Below are 25,674 nucleotides of genomic sequence, written 5' to 3' on the forward strand. Positions count from 1 at the left end.
GGGACCCCAAAAATCATCCAGGGGGTTGGGGACCCCAAAAAATCCTCCAAGGGTAGGGGGGGTTGGGGGACCCCAAAACCTCCTCAAAACCCCCCAAAACCTCTTCAAAGGGGGGATTTGGAGACCCCAAAAAATCCTCTAAGGGAGGGGTTGGGGACCCCAAAACCCCCCCAAACCCCCCAAAACCTCTTCAAAGGGGGGGTTTGGGGACCCCAAAAAAATCCTCTTTGGGGCCTCTGGGATTTCTTTGGGGTCTCTGTGGGGTCTCTGGGGTGTTTCTGGGGTATCTGGGATTTCTGGGTTATTTATGGGGTGTTTTGGGTTGGTTTTGGAGTGGTTTTGGGGTGGTTTTGAGGTATTTTGGGGTGGTTTTGGGGTATTTTGGGGTGTTTTGGAGTGGTTTTGGAGTGGTTTTGGGGTGGTTTTGAGGTATTTTGAGGTATTTTTGGGTGATTTTTTGGTATTTTGGGGTGTTTTGGGGTCCCACCTGGCCGCTGTTGACAGCAGCATGCCGGGCAGAGCAGCAGAAGATGATCATGGTCAGTGGGTGGGGTATTTTGGGGTGGTTTTGGGGTATTTTGGGGTGTTTTAGGGTGTTTTTTAGGTATTTTGGGGTGTTTTGGGGTGTTTTGGGTCCCACCTGCCCGCTGTTGACGGCAGCATGCCGGGCAGAGCAGCAGAAGATGATCATGGTCGGTGGGTGGGGTGGTTTTGGGGTATTTTGGGGTATTTTAGGGTGTTTTTGAGGTATTTTAGGGTGTTTTTGAGGTATTTTAGGGTGTTTTTGGGTGTTTTGGGTCCCACCTGGCCGCTGTTGACGGCAGCATGCCGGGCAGAGCAGCAGAAGATGATCATGGTCAGGAACTTGACGAGCTCGGCGCGGCTGCGGAGCCGGGACGGGAAACCTGGGGGGGGTCGGGGGAGGGGTCACCAAAGGGTCGTGACCCCAAAACACCCCACGGTGTGACCATTGTGGTGACCATCACATGGAGTGACCACTGTGGTGACCATTGTGGTGACCATCATGGAGTGACCATTCCCATGGTGTGACCATCACAGTGTGACCATCGTGGTGACCATCATGGTGTGACCACTGTGGTGACCATGACCATGGAGTGACCGCTGTGGTGACCATCATCATGGTGTGACCATCATGGTGTGACCACTGTGGTGACCATCATGGTGACCATCATGGTGTGACCATTGTAGTGACCATCACATGGTATGACCACTGTGGTGACCATCACCATGGTGTGACCATCATGGTGTGACCACTGTGGTGACCATCATGGTGTGACCATCATAGTGACCATCATGGTGTGACCATTGTAGTGACCATCCCCATGGTGTGACCATCATGGTGTGACCACTGTGGTGACCATCACCATGGTGTGACCATCATGGTGTGACCACTGTGGTGACCATCACATGGTGTGACCATCATAGTGACCATCATAGTGACCATCACCATGGTGTGACCACTGTGGTGACCATCATGGTGTGACCATCATGGTGTGACCATCATGGTGTGACCATCATAGTGACCATCATAGTGACCATCACATGGTGTGACCACTGTGGTGACCATGACCATGGTGTGACCATCATAGTGACCATCACCATGGTGTGACCACTGTGGTGACCATCATGGTGTGACCATCGTAGTGACCATCATAGTGACCATCATGGTGTGACCACTGTAGTGACCATCATGGTGACCATCATGGTGTGACCACCATGGTGTGACCATCATAGTGACCATCCCCATGGTGTGACCATCATGGTGTGACCATCATGGTGTGACCACTGTGGTGACCATCATGGTGTGACCATCGTGGTGACCATCACATGGTGTGACCATCGTGGTGACCATCACGGTGTGACCACTGTGGTGACCACCATGGTGTGACCACTACGGTGTCCACCCTGGGGCCACCCCTGACCCACCCCCTGTCCCTCCATCCCAGTTTTGGGGTTTCCCCAGGCCCCCCTATCCCCCCGTACCGGTTTTGGGGTTCCCCATCCCCCATCCCCCATTCCAGTTTTGGTGTTCCCCAGCCCCCCATACCAGTTTTGGGGCTCCCCATCCCCCCCTGTGTCCCCTGTCCCCCCGTACCAGTTTTGGGGTTCCCGTCCCCCATGCCCCCATCCCAGTTTTGGGGTTCCCCAGCCCCCCTCACCAGTTTTGGGGTTCCCCATCCCAGTTTTGGGGTTCCCCATCCCCCCTCACCAGTTTTGGGGTTCCCCAGCCCCCAATCCCCCTGTACCAGTTTTGGGGTTCCCATCCCCCATACCGGTTTTGGGTTCCCCAGCCCCCAGCCCCCTCACCAGTTTGGGGTTCCCCAGCCCCCCATCTCCCCCTCACCAGTTTTGGGGTTCCCCATCTCCCCCATCCCAGTTTTGGGGTTCCCCAGCCCCCCCTGTGTCCCCGTACCGGTTTTGGGGTTCCCAATCCCCTCTCACCAGTTTTGGGGTTCCCCAGCCCCCTGTGTCCCCCAATCCCCCATACCAGTTTTGGGGTTCCCAGCCCCAATCCCCCTCACCACTTTTGGGGTTCCCCATCTCCCCTCACCAGTTTTGGGGTCCCCCATCTCCCCCTCACCAGTTTTGGGGTTCCCCAGCCCCCCAGCCCCCCTCTGTACCAGTTTTGGGGTTCCCCAGCACGCCGTAGGTGAAGATCTCTCCCACCCAGTCCTGCAGCTCGGGGTCCTCGGCCACGTCCCCGTCCCCGCCGTAGAAGAGCCCCACGATGCCCTCCACGTAGCTGGGGGACAGGGGGGGGGGACACCAATGGGTGTCACTCTGTCACCTCCCCCCCCCATTGTCCCCATTGTCCCCATCCATCCCATTGTCCCCATTGTCCCCATTGTCCCCATCCATCCCATTGTCCCCATGATGCCCTCCACGTAGCTGGGGGGACACGGGGGGGGGTGTCACTCTGTCACCTCCCCCCCCAGCCAACCCCGGTGTCCCCATTGTCCCCATTGTCCCCATTGTCCCCATTGTCCCCATCCCATTGTCCCCATTGTCCCCATCCCATTGTCCCCATTGTCCCCATTGTCCCCACTGTCCCCATCCCACTGTCCCCATTGTCCCCATTGTCCCCATTGTCCCCATTGTCCCCATCCATCCCATTGTCCCCATTGTCCCCATCCCATTGTCCCCATTGTCCTCATCTCATTGTCCCCATTGTCCCCATTGTCCCCATTGTCCCCAATTGTCCCCATTGTCCCCATTGTCTCCATTGTCCCCATCCCATTGTCCCCATTGTCCCCATCCATCCCACTGTCCCCATCCCATTGTCCCCACCCATCCCATTGTCCCCATTGTCCCCATCCCATTGTCCCCATTGTCCCCATTGTCCCCATTTCCATGTCCCCATTGTCCCCATCCCATTGTCCCCATTGTCCCCATTGTCCCCAGCTGTCCCCAGCTGTCCCCAATGTCCCCAGGTGTCCCCCCACCTGTGGATGGCCCCCCAGATGTCCCCAGGTGTCCCCAGCTGTCCCCAATGTCCCCAGCTGTCCCCCCAGGTGTCCCCACCTGTGGATGGCCCCCCAGATGTCCCCAGGTGTCCCCAGATGTCCCCCCACCTGTGGATGGCCCCCAGATGTCCCCCCAGCTGTCCCCAATGTCCCCAGGGTGTCCCCAATGTCCCCAGCTGTCCCCAGGTGTCCCCAGCTGTCCCCAGGGTGTCCCCACCTGTGGATGTCCCCCCAGATGTCCCCAGGTGTCCCCAGTGTCCCCAGCTGTCCCCAATGTCCCCACCTGTCCCCAGGTGTCCCCACCTGTGGATGGCCCCCCAGCTGTCCCCAACTGTCCCCCCAGGTGTCCCCAATGTCCCCAAATGTCCCCAGGTGTCCCCAGCTGTCCCCACCTGTGGATGTCCCCCCAGCTGTCCCCCCAGGTGTCCCCAGCTGTCCCCAGGGTGTCCCCAATGTCCCCCCAGCTGTCCCCACTTGTGGATGTCCCCCCAGATGTCCCCAGCTGTCCCCAATGTCCCCAGCTGTCCCCAATGTCCCCAGTTGTCCCCAGGTGTCCCCACCTGTGGATGGTCCCCCAGATGTCCCCAGGTGTCCCCAATGTCCCCCCAGGTGTCCCCACCTGTGGATGGCCCCCCAGATGTCCCCAGATGTCCCCAGGGTGTCCCCAATGTCCCCCCAGCTGTCCCCACCTGTGGATGGCCCCCCACCCTCCCCAGGGTGTCCCCAATGTCCCCAAATGTCCCCAGGTGTCCCCACCTGTGGATGGCCCCCCAGATGTCCCTAGGGTCTCCCCAATGTCCCCCAGATGTCCCCAGCTGTCCCCCCAGCTGTCCCCACCTGTGAGTGGCCCCAGGTGTCCCCACCTGGATGGCCTAGCTGTCCCCAGGTGTCCCCAATGTCCCCAACTGTCCCCCAGCTGTCCCCACCTGTGGGTGGCCCCCCAGTTGTCCCCAGCTGTCCCCAATGTCCCCAGCTGTCCCCCCAGGTGTCCCCACCTCTGGATGGCCCCCCAGATGTCCCCAATGTCCCCAGCTGTCCCCAGCTGTCCCCCCAGGTGTCCCCACCTCTGGATGGTCCCCCAGATGTCCCCAATGTCCCCAGCTGTCCCCCCACCTGTGGATGGCCCCCCAGGTGTCCCCAGCTGTCCCCAATGTCCCCAGGTGTCCCCCCAGGTGTCCCCACCTGTGGATGTCCCCCCATCTGTCCCCAGGTGTCCCCACCTGTGGATGTCCCCCCAGATGTCCCCAGGTGTCCCCAGGTGTCCCCACCTGTGGATGGCCCCCCAGCTGTCCCCCAGGTGTCCCCACCTGTGGATGGCCCCCAGCTGTCCCCCGGTGTCCCCACCTGTGGATGGCCCCCCAGCTGTCCCCAGGTGTCCCCACCTGTGGATGGCCCCCCAGCTGTCCCCAGCTGTCCCCACCTGTGGATGTCCCCCCAGGTGTCCCCAGCTGTCCCCAATGTCCCCCCACCTGTGGATGGCCCCCCAGATGTCGCGGGCGTCGTCCCCGTAGTGGTATCCGGGCAGGTCGGTGACCCCGCGGCGCTCGAGGTCATCGGGGACGCAGAGCTCGGCGTAGGACAGGGACGACATCCCCCGGGCCACCAGGGCCAGGGTGCCCTCCCGCCCGATGGACGTGGCCTGGGGACAGTGACACACCCCTCAGTGTCACCTGAGTGTCACCAACAACCCCCTGGGTGTCACCAACACCCTCAGTGTCCCCCGGGCCACCAGGGCCAGGGTGCCCTCCCGCCCGATGGACATGGCCTGGGGACAGTGACACACCCCTCAGTGTCACCTGAGTGTCACCAACACCCCCTGGGTGTCACCAACACCCTCAGTGTCCCCCGGGCCACCAGGGCCAGCGTGCCCTCCCGCCCGATGGACGTGGCCTGGGGACACCAAAAACACCCCTGGTGTCACCAAAAACCCCCTCAGTGTCACCAAAAACACCCTCAGTGTCCCCCGGGCCACCAGGGCCAGGGTGCCCTCCCGCCCGATGGACGTGGCCTGGGGACACCAAAAACCCTCCTGGTGTCACCTGAGTGTCACCAACACCCTCAGTGTCACCTGAGTGTCACCAGGGCCAGGGTGCCCTCCCGCCCGATGGACGTGGCCTGGGGACAGTGACACAACCCCTCAGTGTCACCTGGGTGTCACCAACACCCTCAGTGTCACCAACACCCTCAGTGTCACCAAAAACACCCTCAGTGTCACCTGGGTGTCACCAGGGCCAGGGTGCCCTCCCGCCCGATGGACGTGGCCTGGGGACACCAAAAACCCCCTCAGTGTCACCAAAAACCCCTCAGTGTCACCTGAGTGTCACCAACACCCTCAGTGTCACCAAAAACACCCTCAGTGTCCCCCAGGCCACCAGGGCCAGGGTGCCCTCCCGCCCGATGGATGTGGCCTGGGGACAGTGACAAAACCCCTCAGTGTCCCCTGGATGTCACCAACACCCCCTCAGTGTCACGAACCCCCTCAGTGTCACCAACCCCCTCAGTGTCCCCTCCCACCCGATGGACATGGCCTGGGGACACCAACAACCCCCTCAGTGTCCCCAAAAACCCCCTGAGTGTTACCTGAGTGTCCCCAACAATCCCCTGAGTGTCACTAAAACTCCCTCAGTGTCCCCAAAAACCCCCTGAGTGTCCCCTGGGTGTCACCAACACCCCCTCAGTGTCACCAACCCCCTCAGTGTCCCCTCCCACCTGATGGACGTGGCCTGGGGACACCAAAACCCTCTCAGTGTCACCAAAAACCCCCTGAGTGTCCCCAAAAACCCCCTGAGTGTCCCCTGGGTGCCAGCAGGGCCAGCGTCCCCTCCCGCCCCATGGACCAGGTGACCCCAGGGGACAGCAGGGGACAGTTGGGGACAGCTGAGGACACCCAGGGGACAGCAGGGGACACCTGGGGACAGTTGGGGACATCAGGGGACAACTGGGGACATCAGGGGACAGCTGGGGACAGTTGGGGACAGTTGGGGACAGCTGGGGACACTGAGGGGACAGTTGGGGACAGTTGGGGACAGCTGGGGACAGCTGGGGACATTGGGGACAGCTGGGGACAGCAGGGGACACCAGGGGACACCCAGGGGACACCAGAGGACAGCTGGGGACAGTTGGGGAAAGCTGGGGACAGTTGGGGACATTGGGGGACCCCGAGGGACACCAGGGGACAGTTGGGGACACCCAAGGGACAGCTGGGGACATTGGGGACACCCAGGGGACATTGGGGGGACACTTGGGGACACCCAGGGGACACCAGGGGACAGCAGGGGACAGTTGGGGACAGCAGGGGACAGTTGGGGACACCCAGGGGACATTGGGGGGACAGTTGGGGACACCCAGGGGACAGTTGGAGACAGCTGGGGACAGTTGGGGACAGCTGGGGACAGCTGGGGACAGTTGGGGACAGTTGGGGACACCCAGGGGACAGTTGGAGACAGCTGGGGACAGTTGGGGACACCCAGGGGACATTGGGGGGACAGTTGGGGACACCCAGGGGACAGTTGGAGACAGCTGGGGACAGTTGGGGACAGTTGGAGACACCAGAGGACAGTTGTAGACATCAGAGGACAGTTGGGGACACCCAGGGGACACCAGGGGACAGCTGGGGACAGTTGGGAACAGTTGGGGACATTGGGGACAGCTGGGGACAGTTGTGGACATTGGGGACACCCAGGGGACATTGAGGGGACATTGAGGGGACACTTGGGGACAGTTGGGGCCAGCAGACCTGGTCGATGATGCCGCCGGGGTTGAGCAGCGACTCCCGGGCCAGGATGTTGATGTGGAAAGTGAAGCGGAGATGGGGGAGGAGCAGCTGGGGGGACATTGGGGACATTGGGGGGACATTGGGGACATTGGGGACATGTGACATTGGGGGTTGACATTGGGGACATTGGGGGACGTTGGGGACATTGGGGCTGTGCATTACGTGGGACATATGGGGACATTGGGGCATTGGGGACACATAGGGACACGCAGACATTGGGGCACATTGGGGGGATTGGGGACACTGGTGACATTGGGGATTGGGGACATTGGGGACATTAGACTGGGGGGACATTAGGGACTACTGTATCAAGGCAGACATTGGGGACATTGGGGGACATTGGGGCATTGAGGGGACATTGAGGGGACATTGGGGATTGGGGGACATTGGGGGGACATTGGGGGACATTGGGGACATTGGGGACATTGGGGACATTGGGGGACATTGGGGACATTGGGGACATTGGGGGACATTGGGGATTGGGGGACATTGGGGACATTGGGGATTTGGGGTGGGTTCTTGGGCCCTTTGGGCTGGGGCTTTTGGGGTGGGGTGTCTTGGGGGCACTTTGGGGTCACCTGTGCACGGGTGGGGATGGGCAGGCTGAGGTTTGGGGGCTTTGGGTCTCTTTTGGGGTTGTGTTTTTAGGGTGAGGGTTTTTGGGGTGCGGGTTTTTGGGGTGGGGCTTTTGGGGTGGGGTTTTTTGGGGCGGGGTTTTTGGGTGGGTTTTTCGGGTGGGGGTCGTTCTGGGTCACCTGGTGCACGGGGTGGGGTTTGGGGGCTGTTTTGGGGTCAGGTTTTTAGGGCTTTTTTCCAGTGGGCTTTTTGGGGTGGGCTTTTGGGGTGGGGTTTTTCGGGTGGGTTTTTGGGGTAGGGCTTTTCGGTGGGTTTCAGGGTGGGGTTTTTCGGGGTCGTGTTTCGGGTGGGGGGTCGTTTCTGGGGTCACCTGGTGCACGGAGGTGGGGGATGGACAGACTGAAGTTTGGGGGCTGTTTTATGGGTCTGGTTTAGGACGTGTTTTGGGAGTCAGGTGGTTTTTCAGGAGTTGGTTTTTTCAGGGTTGTCTTTCTGGGGCGGGGTTTTCGGGGTGGGGTTTTTCGGGGTGGGGTCCGTTTCTGGGGTTACCTGGTGCACGGGGTGGGGTTTGGGGTTGTTTTGGGGTCTGTTTTAGGGTGGGGTTTTAGGGTCAGGTTTTTCAGGGCTGCTTTTTTCGGGGTGGGGTTTTTCAGGGTGGGGTTTTTGGGTGGGCTTTTAGGGTGGGGCTTTTTAGGTGGGGCTTTTCAGGGTGGGGTTTTTCAGGGTGGGGATTTTTCGGGTGGGGTTTTTGGGGGTCGTTTCTGGGCTCACCTGGTGCACGGGTGGGGCTTGGGGGGCTGAGGTTTGGGGGTGTTTTAGGGACGAGTTTTGGGGGTGGGGTTTTTGGGGTGGGGTTTTTCAGGGTGGGTTTTTGTTTTTCGGGTGGGGTTTTTCGGGGTGGGGGTCGTTTCTGGGCTCACCTGGTGCACGGGGTGTGCCCCGGGCAGCCTGTGGGTGGCCACGGCTGAAGGCCTCGGGCAGGAAATGAGCGTGCAGGAGGTGCGTGACCATCTCGTGCAGCAGGAAATGCGAGCCCCGCACCCACAGCTTGGCCAGGGCTCACGTGGGACCCCGGCGTGAAAATCGGGGACCCTGCCCGGGGCGCTGCGACAGCTGTGGGGGGACACAAAGGGGACGGTCAGGGGGTTGGGGACACCTTGGGGACATTCAGGGACAAGGGAGGGGTCAAAAGGGGGTTTGGGGACACCCTGGGGACACCTTTAGGGACATTCAGGGGTCGGGGAGGGGCTCAAAAGGGGTTTGGGGACAACTTGGGGACACCTTGGGGACATTCAGGGTCGTGGGGGACACAGGAAGGGTCACGGGGGGTTTGGGGACACTTTGGGGACATTCAGGGTTGGGGGGACACGGGAAGGGTCACGGGGGGGTTAGGGGACACCCTGGGGACACCCTGGGGACACCTCAGGGATCACCCTGGGGACATTCAGGGCTTGGGGGACACCGGGAAGGGTCACGGGGGTTTGGGGACACCCTGGGGACATTCAGGACAAGGGGGACACAAAGGGACGGTCAGGGTTGGGGACACCTTGCAGGGACATTCAGGGGTTGGGGGGCTCAGGGACCCCGCCCGGGGCGCTGCGACAGCTGCGGGGGGACACAAAGGGACAGTCAGGGGTTGGGGACACTTTGGGGACATTCAGGGTTTGGGGACACAAAGGGACGGTCAGGGGGTTGGGGACACTTTTGGGGACATTCAGGGTCGAGGGGGGACACAAAGGGGACAGTCAGGGGGTTGGAGGACACTTTGGGGACATTCAGGGGTCACGGGGAGGGGGTCAAGAGGGGTTGGGGACACTCTTGGGGACACCTTGGGGACATTCAGGGTCGGGGGATCAAAAGGGGGTTGGGGACACCTGGGTGGGGGAGGAGTCAAAATGGGGTTTGGGGACACCCTGGGGACACTTTTGGGGACATTCAGGGACAAGGGGAGGGTCAAAAGGGGGTTTGGGGACACCTTGGGGACACCTTGGGGACATTCAGGGACACGGGGAGGGGTCAAAAGGGGGTTTGGGGACACTTTGGGGACACTTTGGGGACATTCAGGGACAAGGGAGGAGGGTCAAAAGGGGTTTGGGGACACCTTGGGACACTTTGGGGACATTCAGGGACAAGGGAGGGGTCAAAGGGGTTTGGGACACCTGGGGACACCTTGGGGACATTCAGGGTCAGGGGGGACACGGGAAGGGTCACAGGGGGTTTTGGGGACACCTTGGGACATTCAGGGTCATGGGGGGACACAAAGGGGACAGTCAGGGGGGTTGGGGACACTTTGGGGACATTCAGGGACAAGGGAGGGGTCAAAAGGGGGTTTGGGGACACCCTGGGGACACCTTGGGGACACTTTGGGGACATTCAGGGACAAGGGAGGGGTCAAAAGGGGTTGGGGACACTTTGGGGACATTCAGGGTCGTGGGGGACACGGGAAGGGTCACGGGGGGGTTGGGGACACCCTGGGGACATTCAGGGTCGGGGGACACGGGAAGGGTCACAGGGGGTTGGGGACACCCTGGGGACATCTTGGGACACCTTGGGGACATTCAGGACACGGGAGGGGTCAAAAGGGTTTAGGGACACTTTAGGGACATTCAGGGTCGTGGGGAGGGGTCAAAAGGGGTTTGGGGACACCTTGGGGACACTTTGGGGACATTCAGGTCGTGGGGACACGGGAAGGGTCACAGGGGGTTGGGGGACACTTTGGGGACATCTCAGGGGACACGGGAGGGGGCCAAAAGGGGGTTTGGGGACATTTGGGGACATTCAGGGTCGTGGGGGACACGAGGGGGACACAGGGGGCTTGAGGGACACCGGGGGACACGGGGGTTTGAGGGACACGGGGAGGGACACGGGGGACACGGGGACATTGTGGGGTCCCGTGGGTGTCCCAGGGGAGAATGAAGGACAAGGACACGAGGGGTTTGAGGGACACAGGGGGGACCCCAAAGGGACACGGGGGGACACGGGAGGGATCCCAAAGGGACACGAGGGGACCCCAAAGGGACACGGGGGGACACGGGAGGGATCCCAAAGGACACGGGGGACCCCAAAGGGACACAGGGGGGACACGGAGGGATCCCAAAGGACACGGGGGACCCCAGAGGGACACGGGGGGGACACGGGGACACTGTGGGCGTCCCGTGGGTGTCTCAGGAGGTCCCCGTGGGGATATGAGGACAAGGGGACACGGGGGACACGGGGGCTTGAGGGACACGGGGGAGTACCCCAAAGGGACACGGGGGTTTGAGGGATACGGGGGACACGGGGACATTGTGGTGTCCTGTGGGTGTCCTGTGGGGGGTCCCGTGGGGTGTCCCGTGACGTGGGATGTCCGGGGGGGTGTGGGTACCTGAATGGCCACGGGCAGGAGGTAGACCCGCGGGGGCTGAGCCAGAGCAGGACAGGAGGACACGGGGAGGACATCGGTGGGTTTGAGGGACACTGTGGGTGTCCCGTGGGTGTGTCACGGGGGTTACCTGAATGACCACGGGCAGGAGGAGCCTCGCGGGGGCCGGAGCCAGAGCAGGACAGGAGGGACACGGGGGGACATTGTGGGTGTCCGTGGGGGTCCTGTGGGGTGTCCTGGGGTGTCCCCGTGGCGTGGGGATGTCACGGGGGTGTGGGTACCTGAATGGCCACGGGCAGGAGGTGCCTGCGGGGGCTGAGCCAGAGCAGGACAGGAGGGACACGGGGGGACCCTAAGGGACACGGGGTGACACGGGGGACACGGGGACATTGTGGGTGTCCCGTGGGTGTCCCGTGGGGGTGTCCCCGTGTCACGGGGGTGGGTACCTGAATGGCCACGGGCAGGAGGTGCCTGCGGGGGGCTGAGCCAGAGCAGGACAGGAGGGACACGGGGGTTTGAGGGACACTGTGGGTGTCCCGTGGGTGTCCCGTGGGTGTGTCCCCGTGTCACGGGGGGGTTACCTGAATGGCCACGGGCAGGAGGTGCCCGTGGGGGCTGAGCCCAGAGCAGGACAGGAGGGACACGGTGGGGGGACATTGTGGGTGTCCCGTGGGGGTGTCCCCGTGACGTGGGGGTGTCACGAGGGGGGTTACCTGAATGGCCACGGGCAGGAGGTGCCTGCGGGGGCTGAGCCAGAGCAGGACAGGGGGACACGGGGGGCTTGAGGGGACACTGTGGGTGTCCTGTGGGTGTCCCGTGGGGGGGTGTCACGGGGGTACCTGAATGGCCACGGGCAGGAGGTGCCCGCGGGGGGGGCTGAGCCAGAGCAGGACAGGAGGGACACGGGGGGGACACGGGGACATTGTGGGTGTCCCGTGGGGGTGTCCCCGTGGCGTGGGGGTGTCCCGGGGGGGGTACCTGAATGGCCACGGGCAGGAGGTGCCCGCGGGGGGGGGCTGAGCCAGAGCAGGACAGGAGGGACACGGGGGGTGGTTTGAGGGACACTGTGGGGGTCCCGTAGGGGTCCCGTGGGGGTGTCCCCGTGTCCCGGGGGGGGTGTGGGTACCTGAATGGCCACGGGCAGGAGGAGCCCGCGGGGGCTGAGCCAGAGCAGGCAGAGCGGCGCTGCCGCGAACTGCGGTTCCCCCCCGATGCTGCCCGTGGGGAGCCCCTCCAGGAGGGCGTAGTCGGCCAAGAACACGCGGCCCCCCTGCGTGGACACCCCCCCCCCAAAATTAATTAATTAATTAATCCCCAGAGCCACGCGGGGGTCCCAAATTTACCCCCCTGCGCGACCCCCCCTACCCAAAATAAAAATAATTAATTAACCCCCAGAGCCTCGGGGGGTCCCAAAATTTACCCCCCTGCGCGACCCCCCAAGAAATATTAATTAATTAATATTAATTAATTAATGAATTAATATTAATTAACCCCCAGAAATATTAATTAATTAATATTAATTCATTAATGAATTAATATTAATTAACCCCCAGGGTCTCGCGGGGGGGAGCCCCAAAATTTACCCCCCTGCGTGACCCCCCCTACCCAAAAATTAATTAATTAACCCCCAGATCTACGTGGGGGGAGGTCCTAAAATTTACCCCCCTGCACGACCCCCGGCCCTATCCAAAATAAATATTAATTAATTAATATTAATTAATTAATTAATATTAATTAACCCCCAGAGCCTCGCGTGGAAGTCCCAAAATTTACCCCCCTGTGCGACTCCCCCCCCAACAAAAATTAAGTAACGACCCCCCCCCAAATCCCGGGGTCCCCCCCCCACATTTTGGGGTCCCCTTGGATGTTTTTGGGGTGCTCTGAAGGTTCTTGGGGTGCCCCTGAATGTTTTGGGGTGCTCTGAAGATTTTTGGGGGTTCCCCTGCAGGTTTTGGGGTCCCCCTGAACATTTTGGGGTGCTCTGAAGGATTTGGGATTTCCCGAAGGTTCTGGGGGGTGCCCTGAAGGTTTTTGGGGTGTTCTGAATGTTTTTGGGGTACCCTGGAGGTTTTGGGGTTCCCTAAAGGTTTTTGGGGTTCCCTGAAAGTTCTGGGGGTTCCCCGAAGGTTCTGGGGGTCCCCCTGGATGTTTTTGAGGTGCTCTGAATATTTTGGAGTCCCATGAAGGGTTTTTGGGGTCCCTGAAGGTTCTGGGGGTTCCCTAAAGGGTTTTCGGGGTTCTCTGCAGGTTTTGGAATTCCCTGCAGGTTTTTGGGGTGCTCTGAAAGTTTTTTGAGTTCCCTGAAGAGTTTTTGGGTTCTCTAAAGGATTTTGGGGTGCTCTGAAGGATTTTTGGGTTCCCTGAAGGGTTTTTGTGGTTCCCTAAAGGGGTTTCGGGGTTCCCTGAAGGTTCTGGGGGTTCCCTGCATGTTTTTGGGTTCCCTGAAGGGTTTTTGTGGTCCCTGCAGGTTCTGGGGATTCCCTACAAGTTTTGGGGTTCCCTAAAGGGTTTTTGGGGTGCTCTGAAAGTTTTTGGGATGTTCTGAAGGTTCTGGGGGTTCCCTGCAGATTTTGCGATTCCCTAAAGGATTTTTGGGTTCCCTGAAGGTCCTGGGGGTTCCCTGAAGGGTTTTTGTGGTTCCCTAAAGGTTTTTGGGGTTCCCTGAAGAGTTTTTGGGGTTCCCTGAAGAGTTTTTGGGGTTCCCTAAAGGTTTGGGGTCCCTGAAGGTTCTGGGGGTTCCCTGAAGGGTTTTTGGGGTTCCCTAAAGCATTTTTGGGTTTCCCCAGGGTTTTTGGGGTTCCCTGAAGGGTTTTTGGGGTGCCCCTACCTCCATCTCGGCCTGGAGGGAGGTGTGGGGGCCGAGGGCGGGCTCCACCATGCGGGGGGTGACGGGGAAGTTGGGGGGCAGGCGGGGGCAGCGGTGCAGCAGGACGGGGTTCACCCCGCTCAGGAACTGCTCCCCGAAAAACGCGTCCTCCTGCCAGTGCCGCACCACGTACTCTGGGGGGGAAAATAGGGGGGTTACAGCCATGGAGAGACCCCCCCAGACCCCCCAAAAACACCCCAAAAACGCGTCCTCCTGCCAGTGCCGCACCACGTACTCTGGGGGGCAAAACAGGGGTTCAGCACCACTGAGAACCCCCCAGACCCCCTTAAAGACACCCCCAAAACCGGCGTCCTCCTGCCAGTGCTGCACCACGTACTCCTGGGGCAAACACGGGTCACCTCAGCTGAGACCCCCAGACCCCCAAGACTCCCCCAAAACCCGCGTCCTCCTGCCAGTGCCTGGCACCCACGCACTCTGGGACCGAAACTCAGGGGCGTCATGACCCCCAGAGACTCCTCCTGGACCCCCCAAAACCTGAACCCCAAAACCTGCGACCCTCCTGCCAGTGCCGCACCATGTACTCTGGGGACCAAATAGGGGCTCAGACCATGGAGACCCCTCCAGACCCCCCAAAACGCGTCCTCCTGCCAGTGCCGCACCACATACTCTGGGAGCAAAATAGGGGGTCACCCCCATGGGGAACTCCTCCTAGGACACCCCCAAAGTCCTGGAACCCCCAAACCTCCTGGGACCCCCAAAGGCTCCTGGGACCCTCAACTCCTGGGATCCCCCAAACTCCTGGAACCCCTCACCCACTGGGACACCCCCCAAAACCTCCTGGAACCCCTCAAACTCCTGAGACCCCCAAAATTCCTGGGACCCCCAAAACCCTGGAACCCCCCAAACTCCTGGGAACCCCTCCTCCCCCATGTCCCTCCTTGGGACCCCCAAAGTCCTAGATCCCCCAAAGTCCTGGAACCCCCAAAACTTTTGGGACCCCCAAAACTCCTGGGACCCCCTCAAACTTCTGGGAACCCCCCATGTCCCTTCCTGGGACCCCCCAAACTCCTGGGACACCCCCTCCTCCCAAGTCCTCCTTGGGACCCCCAAAGTCCTGGGATCCCCAAAACTCCTGGGACCGCCCCCAAAACTCCTGGAACCCCCTCAAAACTCCTGGGACCCCCGGCCCCTCGTGTCCCCCCGGGTGGGGAGGGGCTCACCACTGATGGGGGTCCCGGACCCCGAGCGCCTCCTGAACCTCCCGAAGCTGCTCCAGGAACCCCCTGGGCCGAGACCCCGGAGCCGGATCCGGATCTGCCTGGGGGGACAACGGGGGGGGTTGGGGACATTGGGGGTTGGGACATTGGGGACATTGGGGACATTGGGGACATTGGGGGACATTGGGGATTGGGGACATTGGGGACATTGGGGACATTGGGGGACATTGGGGACATTGGGGACATTGGGGGACATTGGGGACATTGGGGGAGATTGGGACACTGGGGACATTAGGGGTTGGGACAGGAGACATTAGGGCAGGACATTGGGGGACATTGGGGAGGGGGACATTTGACGGGGACATTGGGGGATTGGGGACATTAGACATTGGGAGTTAGGTAGACATTGGGGACACTGGGATTGGGGACATTGGGGACATTGGGGACATTGGGGGACATTGGGGGATTGGGGGACATTGGGGACATTGGGGGACATTGGGACATTGGGACATTGGGGACATTGGGGACATTGGGGACATTGGGGAACATTGGGGACATTGATTGGGGACATTGGGGGACATTGGGGGACATTGGGGGACATTGGGGGAATTGGGGACATTAAGGACACATCGGGGACATTGGGGACATTTTGGGGGGGTTGAGGACATTGAGGGGACATTGAGGGGACATTGGGGGATTTGGACCCCCTTTGCCCCCATTGACCCCCCAATGACCCTGATGACCCCCATTGACTCCTGAAGACTCCTGTTGACCCCCACTGACCCCATTGACCCCCCATTGCCCACCCATTGACCCCATTGACTCCTGTTGACCCCGATGACCCCTGTTGACCCCATTGACTCCTGATGACTCCTGTTGACCTCCATTGACCCCCATTGACCCCCTTGACCCCCCAGCGGCCTTCAATGACTCCCTATGATGCCTGTTGACCTCCATTGACCCCGTTGACCCTGATGACCCCTTGACCTCCAGTGCCCCCAATGACCCCCATTGACCCCCAATGAACCCCATTGACCCCATTGACCTCACATTGCCCCAATGACCCCCATTGACCCCCCAATGACCCCATTGACCCCATTGACCTCACATTGCCCCAATGACCCCCATTGACCTCCAATGACCCCCATTGACCCCCAGTGCCCCTCAATAACCCCCATTGACCCCCTATTGCCCTCAATGACCCCATTACCCACAATGACCCCCATTGACCACCCAGAGCCCCCAATGACCCCCATTGCCCTAATGACCCCATTGACCCCCAGTGCCCCCCATGACCCTCATTGACCACCCAGAGCCCCCAATGACCCCAATGACCTCTGTTGACCCCAATGACCCCCATTGACCCCCCAGTGCCCCCTATGACCCTCATTGACCACCCAGAGCCCCTAATGACCCCCAATGACCCCCATTGACCCCAATGACCCCCATTGACCCCCAGTGCCCTCAATGACCCCCATTGACCCCCAGTGCCCCCAATGACCCTCATTGACCACCCAGAGCCCCCAATGACCTCCATTGACTCCTGTTGACCCCGATGACCCCTGATGACTCCCGTTGACCCCCATTGACCCCAATGACCCCCCTGCTGCCCCCATTGACCCCTGATGACCCCTGATGACCCCCATTGACTCCTGAAGACTCCTGTTGACCTCCATTGACCCCCATTGACCCCGATGACTCCTGTTGACCCCAATGATCCCATTGACCCCCCACTGACCACCCATTGCCCCCAATGACCCCCATTGACCCCTGCTGACCCCTGATGACCCCCATTGACCCCTGATGACTCCTGTTGATCCCAATGATCCCATTGACCCCCATTGACCACTCATTACCCCCAATGACCCCCATTGACTCCTGTTGACCCCTGCTTACCCCTGATGACTCCTGTTGACCCCCATTGATCCCACTGACCCCCCATTGACCACCCATTGCCCTCAGTGACCCCCATTGACTCCTGTTGACCCCTGATGACCCCTGATGACCCCTGATGACCCCTGATGACCCTCATTGACTCCTGTTGACCCCTGATGACCCCTGATGACCCCGATGACCCCCATTGACCCCATTGACCCCCATTGACCCCCCCTGACCCCCCAATGACCCATTTGGGCGGGGTCACTGACGCGGCGGCGACGCGGGCGGCGATTTGGGCGCGGTGGGCGAGGGGGAAGCTCAGGGTGGGCGACAGCTGAGGGGCGGGGCCCGATGACGTCACTGGGGGTGACGTCATCGTTGGTGACGATGGCGGTGACGTCGTCGGTGATTCCGGCGGTGACGTCGTCGTCGGTGACGCCGGGGGCGATGTCGGAGGTGACGTCATCGTCGGTGACGTCATCGTCGGGGCCGGGGGTGGGCGGGGCCACGGGCACAGGGCGGGGGGCAGCGCCCGGAGGTGCCACGGCCACCCCGGGGCGTAGGGAGCCCACCTGGGGGGACACCAGTGACACCAGTGACCCCCCCAGTAACTGCCCAGTGACCACCCAGTGACCACCCAGTGCTCCCAGTGACCACCCAGTGATAAACCAGTAACTGCCCAGTGCTCCCAGTGACCACCCCGGGGCGTAGGGAGCCCACCTGGGGGGACACCAGTGACACCAGTGACCCCCCAGTAACTGCCCAGTGACCACCCAGTGACCCCCCAGTGCTCCCAGTAACCACCCAGTGATAAACCAGTAACTGCCCAGTGCTCCCAGTGGCCACCCCGGGGCGTAGGGAGCCCACCTGGGGGGACACCAGTGACACCAGTGACCCCCCAGTAGCCACCCAGTGACCCCCCAGTGCTCCCAGTAACTGCCCAGTGACAAACCAGTAACAGCCCAGTGCTCCCAGTAACCACCCAGTGATAAACCAGTAACTGCCCAGTGCTCCCAGTGACCACCCCGGGGCGTAGGGAGCCCACCTGGGGGGACACCAGTGACACCAGTGACCCCCCAGTGCTCCCAGTAACCACCCAGTGACCCCCCAGTGCTCCCAGTGACCACCCAGTGACCACCCAGTGACCACCCAGTGCTCCCAGTAACCACCCTGGGGCATAGGGAGCTGACCTGGGGGGACACCAGTGACACCAGTGACCCCCCAGTGCTCCCAGTAACCATCCAGTGATAAACCAGTAACTGCCCAGTGCTCCTAGTGACCACCCTGGGGCGTAGGGAGCCCACCTGGGGGGACACCAGTGACACCAGTGACCCCCCAGTAGCCACCCAGTAACCGCCCACGGATAAACCAGTAACTACCCAGTGCTCCCAGTAACCACCCAGTGATAAACCAGTAACTGCCCAGTGCTCCCAGTGACCACCCCGGGGCGTAGGGAGCCCACCTGGGGGGACACCAGTGACACCAGTGACACCAGTGACCCCAGTGACCCCCCAGTAACCACCCAGTGACCCCCCAGTGCTCCCAGTAACCACCCAGTGATAAACCAGTAACTGCCCAGTGCTCCTAGTGACCACCCTGGGGCGTAGGGAGCCCACCTGGGGGGACACCAGTGACACCAGTGACCCCCCAGTGCTCCCAGTAACCACCCAGTGACCCCCCAGTGCTCCCAGTAACCATCCAGTGATAAACCAGTAACTGCCCAGTGCTCCCAGTGACCACCCAGTGATAAACCAGTAACTGCCCAGTGCTCCCAGTGACCACCCCGGGGCGTAGGGAGCCCACCTGGGGGGACACCAGTGACACCAGTGACCCCCCAGTAACCACCCAGTGACCACTCAGTGACCACCAGTGCCAACCCAGTCCCCTCCCAGTCCCTCCCAGTCCCTCCCAGTCCCTCCCAGTCTCTCCCAGTCTCCTCCCAGTCCCTCCCAGTCCCCTCCCAGTCCCTCCCAGTGCCTCCCAGTCCCTCCCAGTGCCTCCCAATCCCCTCCCAGTGCCTCCCAGTCCATCCCAGTCCGTACTGGAAGGTCTCCCGTCGCTCCTTTCGCTCCTCCTGGCGCTGCTGCAGCAACTGCGGGACCAGAGCGGCCTCTCGGGGGGTGCGGGCTGGGAGGGGACATTGGGGGGACATTGGGGGGACATTGGGGACATTGAGGGGACATGTGAGAGAGGACATTGAGGTATATTGAGGGGACATTGAGGGGACATTAGGAGACATTGGGGACATTGTGGGACATTGGGGGACATTGGGACATTGGGGGACATTGGGGGACATTGGGGACATTGGGGGACATTAGGGGACATTGGGGACATTGGGAGGACATTGGGGGAGACATTGGGGGATTGGGGACATTGGGGACATTGGGGACATTGGGGACATTGGGGACATTGGGGGGACATTGGGGGGACATTGGGGACATTGGGGGGACATTGGGGGGACATTGGGGACATTGGGGGATTGGGGACATTGGGGGACATTGGGGACATTGGGGGACATTGGGGGACATTGGAGGGACATTGGGGGCATTGGGGACATTGGGGGACATTGGGGATTGGGGACATTGGGGATTGGACATTGGGGACATTGGGGGGACATTGGGTGGACATTGGGTGGACATTGGGGGACATTGGGTGGACATTGGGGGACATTGGGGGGACATTGGGGGACATTGGGTGGACATTGGGTGGACATTGGGGGACATTGGGTGGACATTGGGGACATTGGGGGACATTGGGTGGACATTGGGGACATTGGGGACATTGGGGACATTGGGGACATTGGGGGGGTTGGGGACACTGAGGGGACATTGGGGGGACATTTGGGGACACATTTGGGGACTCATTTGGGGACACATTTGGGGACACATTTGGGGACATTGAGGGGACACTGGGGACACATTTGGTTACACTTTTTGGGGACACATTTGGGGACACATTTGGGGACATTGGGGGGACATTGGGGGGACATTTGGGGACACATTTGGGGACACATTTGGGCGTGTCCCCCCCCGTACCTGTCCCCTCCCTGATCTCCAGGTCGCCGCTCTCCAGCCAGCGGTGACAGTGGAAGGTGGCCGTGGGGTGTCCCCTCCCCCGGGCCGTGGGGTGTCCCCTCCCCGGGCCGTGGGGTGTCCCTCCCCCGCGGTGTCGCAGGGGTCCCGTGACGGTGACGCGGGCGCAGAACCAGCGGTCGGGGACGAGCGACACGAGGGGCTCCTTGTGCAGCCGCAGCAGCAGGAGGGGACCCAGGGCGTGGGGACACGGCAGCTCCACCCACAGCGTCTGGGGACACGAGGGGACAGCCCTGTCACCCCCCTGTCACCTCCCTGTCACCCCCCGGGGACAGCCCTGTCACCTCCCTGTCACCTCTCTGTCACCTCCCGGACACGGCAGCTCCACCCACAGCGTCTGGGGACACGAGGGGACAGCCCTGTCACCCCCCTGGGACAGCCCTGTCACCCCCCTGTCACCCCCCTGTCACCCCCCGGACACTGCAGGTCCACCCACAGCGTCTGGGGACACGAGGGGACAGCCCTGTCACCTCCCTGTCACCTCCCTGGGACAGCCCTGTCACCTCCCTGTCACCTCCCTGTCACCCCCGGACACGGCAGCTCCACCCACAGCGTCTGGGGACACGAGGGGACATCACTGGGACAGCCCTGGGACAGCCCTGTCACCCCCCTGGGACAGCCCTGTCACCCCCCTGTCACCCCCCGGACACGGCAGCTCCACCCACAGCGTCTGGGGACACGAGGGGACAGCCCTGTCACCCCCTGGGACAGCCCTGTCACCTCCTGTCACCCCTGGGACAGCCCTGTCACCCCCTGTCACCTCCTGTCACCCCCGGACACGGCAGCTCCACCCACAGCGTCTGGGGACACGAGGGGACAGCCCTGTCACCCCCCTGTCACCTCCTGGGACAGCCCTGTCACCTCCCTGTCACCTCCCTGTCACCCCCCGGACACGGCAGCTCCACCCACAGCGTCTGGGGACACGCGGGGACATCGCTGTCACCTCCCTGTCACCTCCCTGGGACAGCCCTGTCACAGCCCTGTCACCTCCCTGTCACCCCCCTGTCACCCCCCGGACACGGCAGGTGTCTGGGGACACGAGGGGACATCACTGTCACCCCCCTGGGACAGCCCTGTCACCTCCCAGTGCCCCCCAACCACCTCCCAGTCCCTCCCAATGTCCCCAGCAACCCCAGCCCGCTCCCAGTGCCCTCCCAGTGCCCCCAGTCCGTCCCAGTGCCCCCCAACCTGCTCCCAGTGCCCCCAGTGCCCTCACAGTGCCCCCCAATCTCCTCCCAGTGCCTCCCCAGTGCCCTCCCAGCGCCCTCCAACCTGCTCCCAGTACCTCCCAATCCCCTCCCAGTGCCCCCCAGTGCCCCCCAACCTGCTCCCAGTGCCCCCAGTGCCCTCCCAGTCCCTCCCAGTGACCCCCAGTGCCCCCAATCCCCTCCCAGTGCCCCCAGTCCCTCCCAGTGCCCCCAGGGCCCTCTCAGTCCCTCCCAGTGCCCCCAGTGCCCCCAGTGCCCTGCCAGTGTCCCCTAGCAACCCCCAACCCTCTCCCAGTCCGTCCCACTGCCCCCGGTGTCCCCCAGTGCCCCCAACCTGCTCCCAGTGCCCCCAGTGCCCCCAGCGCCCCCAATCCCCCAGTGCCTCCCAGTGCCCCCAATCCCTCCCAGTGCTCCCCCAATGCCTCCCAACCCCCTCCCAATCTCCTCCCAGTGCCCCCAACCCTCCCCAGCGCCCCCAGTGCCCCCCAACCTGCTCCCAGTGCCCCCAACCTGCTCCCAGTCCCTCCCAGTCCCTCCCAGTGCCCCCAGTGCCCCCAGTGCTCACCGCTCCGGGCCGCAGGGGGTGCCGGGGCCAGCAGAGGTGGCAGGGGGGGCTCTGGCCGAGGGTGCCCACCAGGGTCAGGGTGACGGTGCCCAGGGTGCCCCCCCCCCACTGCGGGCCCGTCGTGACGCCCACCTGGTACCGCGCCCCTCCCCGCGCACGAGGGGCTCCCAGGGGTTTTGGGGTCCTCGAGGGTCCATGGGGGCTCCTGGGGTTTTGAGGGTCCCTCGGGGTCTCTGGGGGTTCCGAGGGGTTTCGGGGTTCCAGGGTCCCTCGGGGGTCTTTGGGGTCCCTCGGGGGTCTTTGGGGGCTCTGGAAGGTCCATGGGGGTCCCTCGGGGTCTTTGGGGTCCCTCGGGGTCTTTAGGGGTTCCGGGGGTCCCTGGGGGTTTGGGGGACTCCGGGGGCTCTGGGAGGTTCCAGGGTCCCTCGGGGGTCTTTGGGGGTTCCTGGGGTCTTTGGGGTCCCTCGGGGGTCCATGATGGGCTCCTGCGGGGGTTTTGGGGTCCCTGGGGGTCTTTGTGGGGCTCCGGGGGCTTTGGGGTCCCTCTGGGGATTCTGGGGTCCTTGGGGGTCTTTGGGGTCCCTCGGGGTCTCCGGCGTTTCTTGGGGGTCCCTCAGGGGTCTCCGGGGGTCTCCGGGGGTCTCTGGGGTCCCTCGGGGGTCTTTGGGGGTCCCTGGGGTTCCTGGGGGTCCTTGAGGGGCTCGGGGTCCCTGGGGGTCCCTGGGGATCCTTCGAGGGTCTCTGGGGGTCTCTCGGGGGTCTTTGGGGTCCCTCGGGGGTCTCTTGGGGGTCCCTCGGGGTCTTTGGGGGTCTCGGGGGTTCCTGGGGTCTTTGGGGTCCCTAGGGGGTCTCTGGGGTCCCTCAGGGGTCCTTGAGGGGCTCGGGGGTCCTCGGGGTCTTTGGGGGTCCCTCAGGGGTCTCTGGGGTCCTCGGGGTCCCTGGGGGTTCCAAAGGTCCCTCCGGGCGCTCCTGCCGCTCTCCCAGTTCCCAGTCCCGCCCAGTTCCCTCCCAGTTCCCGCCCAGTCCCGCCCAGTTCCATCCCAGTCCCGCCCAGTTCCATCCCAGTCCCTCCCAGTTCCATCCCAGTCCCGCCCAGTTCCCTCCCAGTCCCTCCCAGTTCCCGCCCAGTTCCATCCCAGTCCCGCCCAGTTCCATCCCAGTCCCTCCCAGTCCCTCCCCAGCCGGTCCGGTCACTCCTGGGCCCCCCTGGAATTTCGGGGTCCTCCCAGTCCCTCCCAGTCCCATCCCAGTCCCACCCCAGTTGCGCCACCGGGCCCAGTAAGACCAGTTCCACCCCTGCTTCCCTCAGCCACCCCCGGCCCAGTTACGCCCCAGTTCCATCCCAGTTCCACCCCAGTTCACCCACTGTTGCTGGGCATCACCCCAGTTCCATCCCAGTTCCATCCCAGTTCCGTCCCAGTCACATCCCAGTTCCATTCCAGTTCACCCACTGGGGCTGGACATCACCCCAGTTCCAGCCCAGTTCACATCCCAGTTCCATCCCAGTTCACCCACTGGGGCTGGACATCACCCCAGTTCCATTCCAGGTCACATCCCAGTTCCATCCCAGTCACATTCCAGTTCACCCACTGGGGCTGGGCCCCTCCCAGTCCACCCCAGTTCCATCCCAGTCACATTCCAGTTCACCCACTGGGGTTGGGCTCCACCCCAGTTCCATCCCAGTTCTCCCAGTTCACCCACTGGGGCTGAACTCTGCCCCAATTACAGCCCAGTTCACCCCAGTTCCATCCCAGTTCACCCAGTTCACCCACTGGGGCTGAACCCCACCCCAATTACAGCCCAGTTCATCCCAGTTCCATCCCAGTTGCGCCACTGGGGCTGAATTGCCTTCCCAGTCACGTCCCAGTTCATCCCAGTTAACCCACTGAGGTTGGGCTCCATCCCAGTTCCATCCCAGTTCACCCAATTCACCCACTGGGGCTGAACTCTGCCCCAATTACAGCCCAGTTCATCCCAGTTCCATCCCAGTTCACCCACTGGCCCAGTAAGACCAGTTCCACCCCTGCTTCCCTCAACCACCCCCGGCCCAGTTACGCCCCAGTTCATCCCAGTTCATCCCAGTTACGCCCCAGTTCACCCACTGGGGCTGGACATCACCCCAGTTCCATCCCAGTTCCACCCCAGTTCCGTCCCAGTCACATCCCAGTTCCATTCCAGTTCATCCACTGGGGCTGGGCCCCTCCCAGTCCACCCCAGTTCCATCCCAGTCACATTCCAGTTCACCCACTGGGGTTGGGCTCCACCCCAGTTCCATCCCAGTTAACCCCAGTTCATCCCAGTTGCACCACTAGGACTGAACTCTGCCCCAATTACAGCCCAGTTCACCCCAGTTCCATCCCAGTTGCATCCCAGTTCACCCACTGGGGTTGGGCTCTACCCCAGTCACGTCCCAGTCCATCCCAGTTCACCCACTGAGGTTGGGCTCCACCCCAGTCACGTCCCAGTCCATCCCAGTTCACCCACTGGGGTTGGGCTCCACCCCAGTTCCATCCCAGTTCATCCCAGTTCCACCCCAGTTGCGCCACTGGGGCTGAACTGCCTTCCCAGTCACGTCCTAGTTCATTCCAGTTCACCCACTGGGGTTGGGTTCCACCCCAGTCCCATCCCAGCCCACCCCAGTTCCATCCCAGTTCATCCCAATCCCATCCCAGTTACCCCCCTGGGCCTGTCCCACCTCCACCCAGTATAACCAGTATGACCAGTATGACCAGTACCCCTCCCCCCAGACACAGACACGGCTCCACTGACACCTTTATTGACACCAGTAACGCTCCAGTATAGACCAGTTACACTCCAGTACAGACCAGTAACACTCCAGTATAGACCAGTAACACTCCGGTACAGACCAGTTACACTCCAGTATAGACCAGTAACACTCCGGTACAGACCAGTTACACTCCGGTACGGACCAGTTACACTCCAGTACAGACCAGTAACACTCCAGTACACACCAGTCACAGCTCCCAGTACGGACCAGTAACGGCTCCCAGTATAGACCAGTCATGGCGCCCAGTGTAGACCAGTAAGAGCTCCCAGTACAAACCAGTAATGACTCCCATTATAGACCAGTCATGACTCCCAGTACAAACCAGTAATGGTTCCCAGTACACACCAGTACCACTCCCAGTACAGACCCGTAATGGCTCCCAGTATAAACCAGTAATAGCTCCCAGTATAAACCAGTAATGGCTCCCAGTGTAGACCTGTAACGCTCCCAGTATACACCAGTAATAGCTCCCAGTATAAACCAGTAATGGCTCCCAGTATAAACCAATAATGGCTCCCAGTATAAACCAGTAATGGCTCCCAGTACACACCATTAACACTCCCAGTGCAAACCCGTAATGGTTCCCAGTACAGACCAGTAAGATCTCCCAGTATAAATCAGTAATGGCTCCCAGTACAAACCAGTACCACTCCCAGTACAAACCAGTACCACTCCCAACCCCCCCCAGCCCCACCAGGACCCCCAAAAGGGTCCCCTCCTCCCCCATCCCAGTTCCCCCCCAGTCCCCCCAGTTCCCCCCAAAAGCCCTCCCAGTTTCCCCCAGTCCCCACTGGGACCCCCAAAACCCTCCCAGTTCCCCCCAGTCCCCCCCAGTTCCCCCAAAACCCTCCCAGTTCCCCCAGTCCCCCCAAAATGCCCCCAGTCCCCACTGGGACCCTCCA

At 61.8% G+C, this 25,674-nt stretch overlaps 1 protein-coding gene and 1 long non-coding RNA gene across 2 annotated transcripts; both read right to left on the reverse strand.

Moving 5' to 3' along the window:
- Window positions 1-804: 804 nt before the first annotated feature.
- LOC126648012 (polyunsaturated fatty acid lipoxygenase ALOX15B-like) lies at window positions 805-23,363 on the reverse strand (the record flags this gene model as incomplete). Its single annotated transcript, XM_050330649.1, is given in 15 exon segments — window positions 805-905; window positions 2,643-2,764; window positions 4,955-5,124; window positions 5,313-5,375; window positions 7,222-7,308; window positions 8,757-8,799; window positions 8,801-8,894; window positions 11,911-11,944; window positions 12,324-12,467; window positions 14,025-14,197; window positions 17,481-17,691; window positions 19,162-19,211; window positions 20,155-20,422; window positions 21,985-22,217; window positions 23,351-23,363. Coding segments are annotated over 15 exon segments (1,806 nt in total), but the record flags the coding sequence as incomplete, so codon positions are not given.
- A 1,381-nt stretch (window positions 23,364-24,744) lies between these two features.
- LOC126648013 (uncharacterized) lies at window positions 24,745-25,456 on the reverse strand. Its single transcript, XR_007630690.1, has 2 exons — window positions 25,277-25,456; window positions 24,745-25,208 (listed from the first exon to the last, which is right to left on the reverse strand). It is a non-coding gene; the product is annotated as an uncharacterized LOC126648013 (long non-coding RNA).
- Between the last annotated feature and the right edge of the window lie 218 nt (window positions 25,457-25,674).

The sequence above is a fragment of the Myiozetetes cayanensis genome, unplaced genomic scaffold, assembly GCF_022539395.1.
Source record: "Myiozetetes cayanensis isolate MyiCay16 unplaced genomic scaffold, myiCay2020 scf423, whole genome shotgun sequence".
Taxonomy (NCBI): Eukaryota; Metazoa; Chordata; class Aves; order Passeriformes; family Tyrannidae; genus Myiozetetes; species Myiozetetes cayanensis.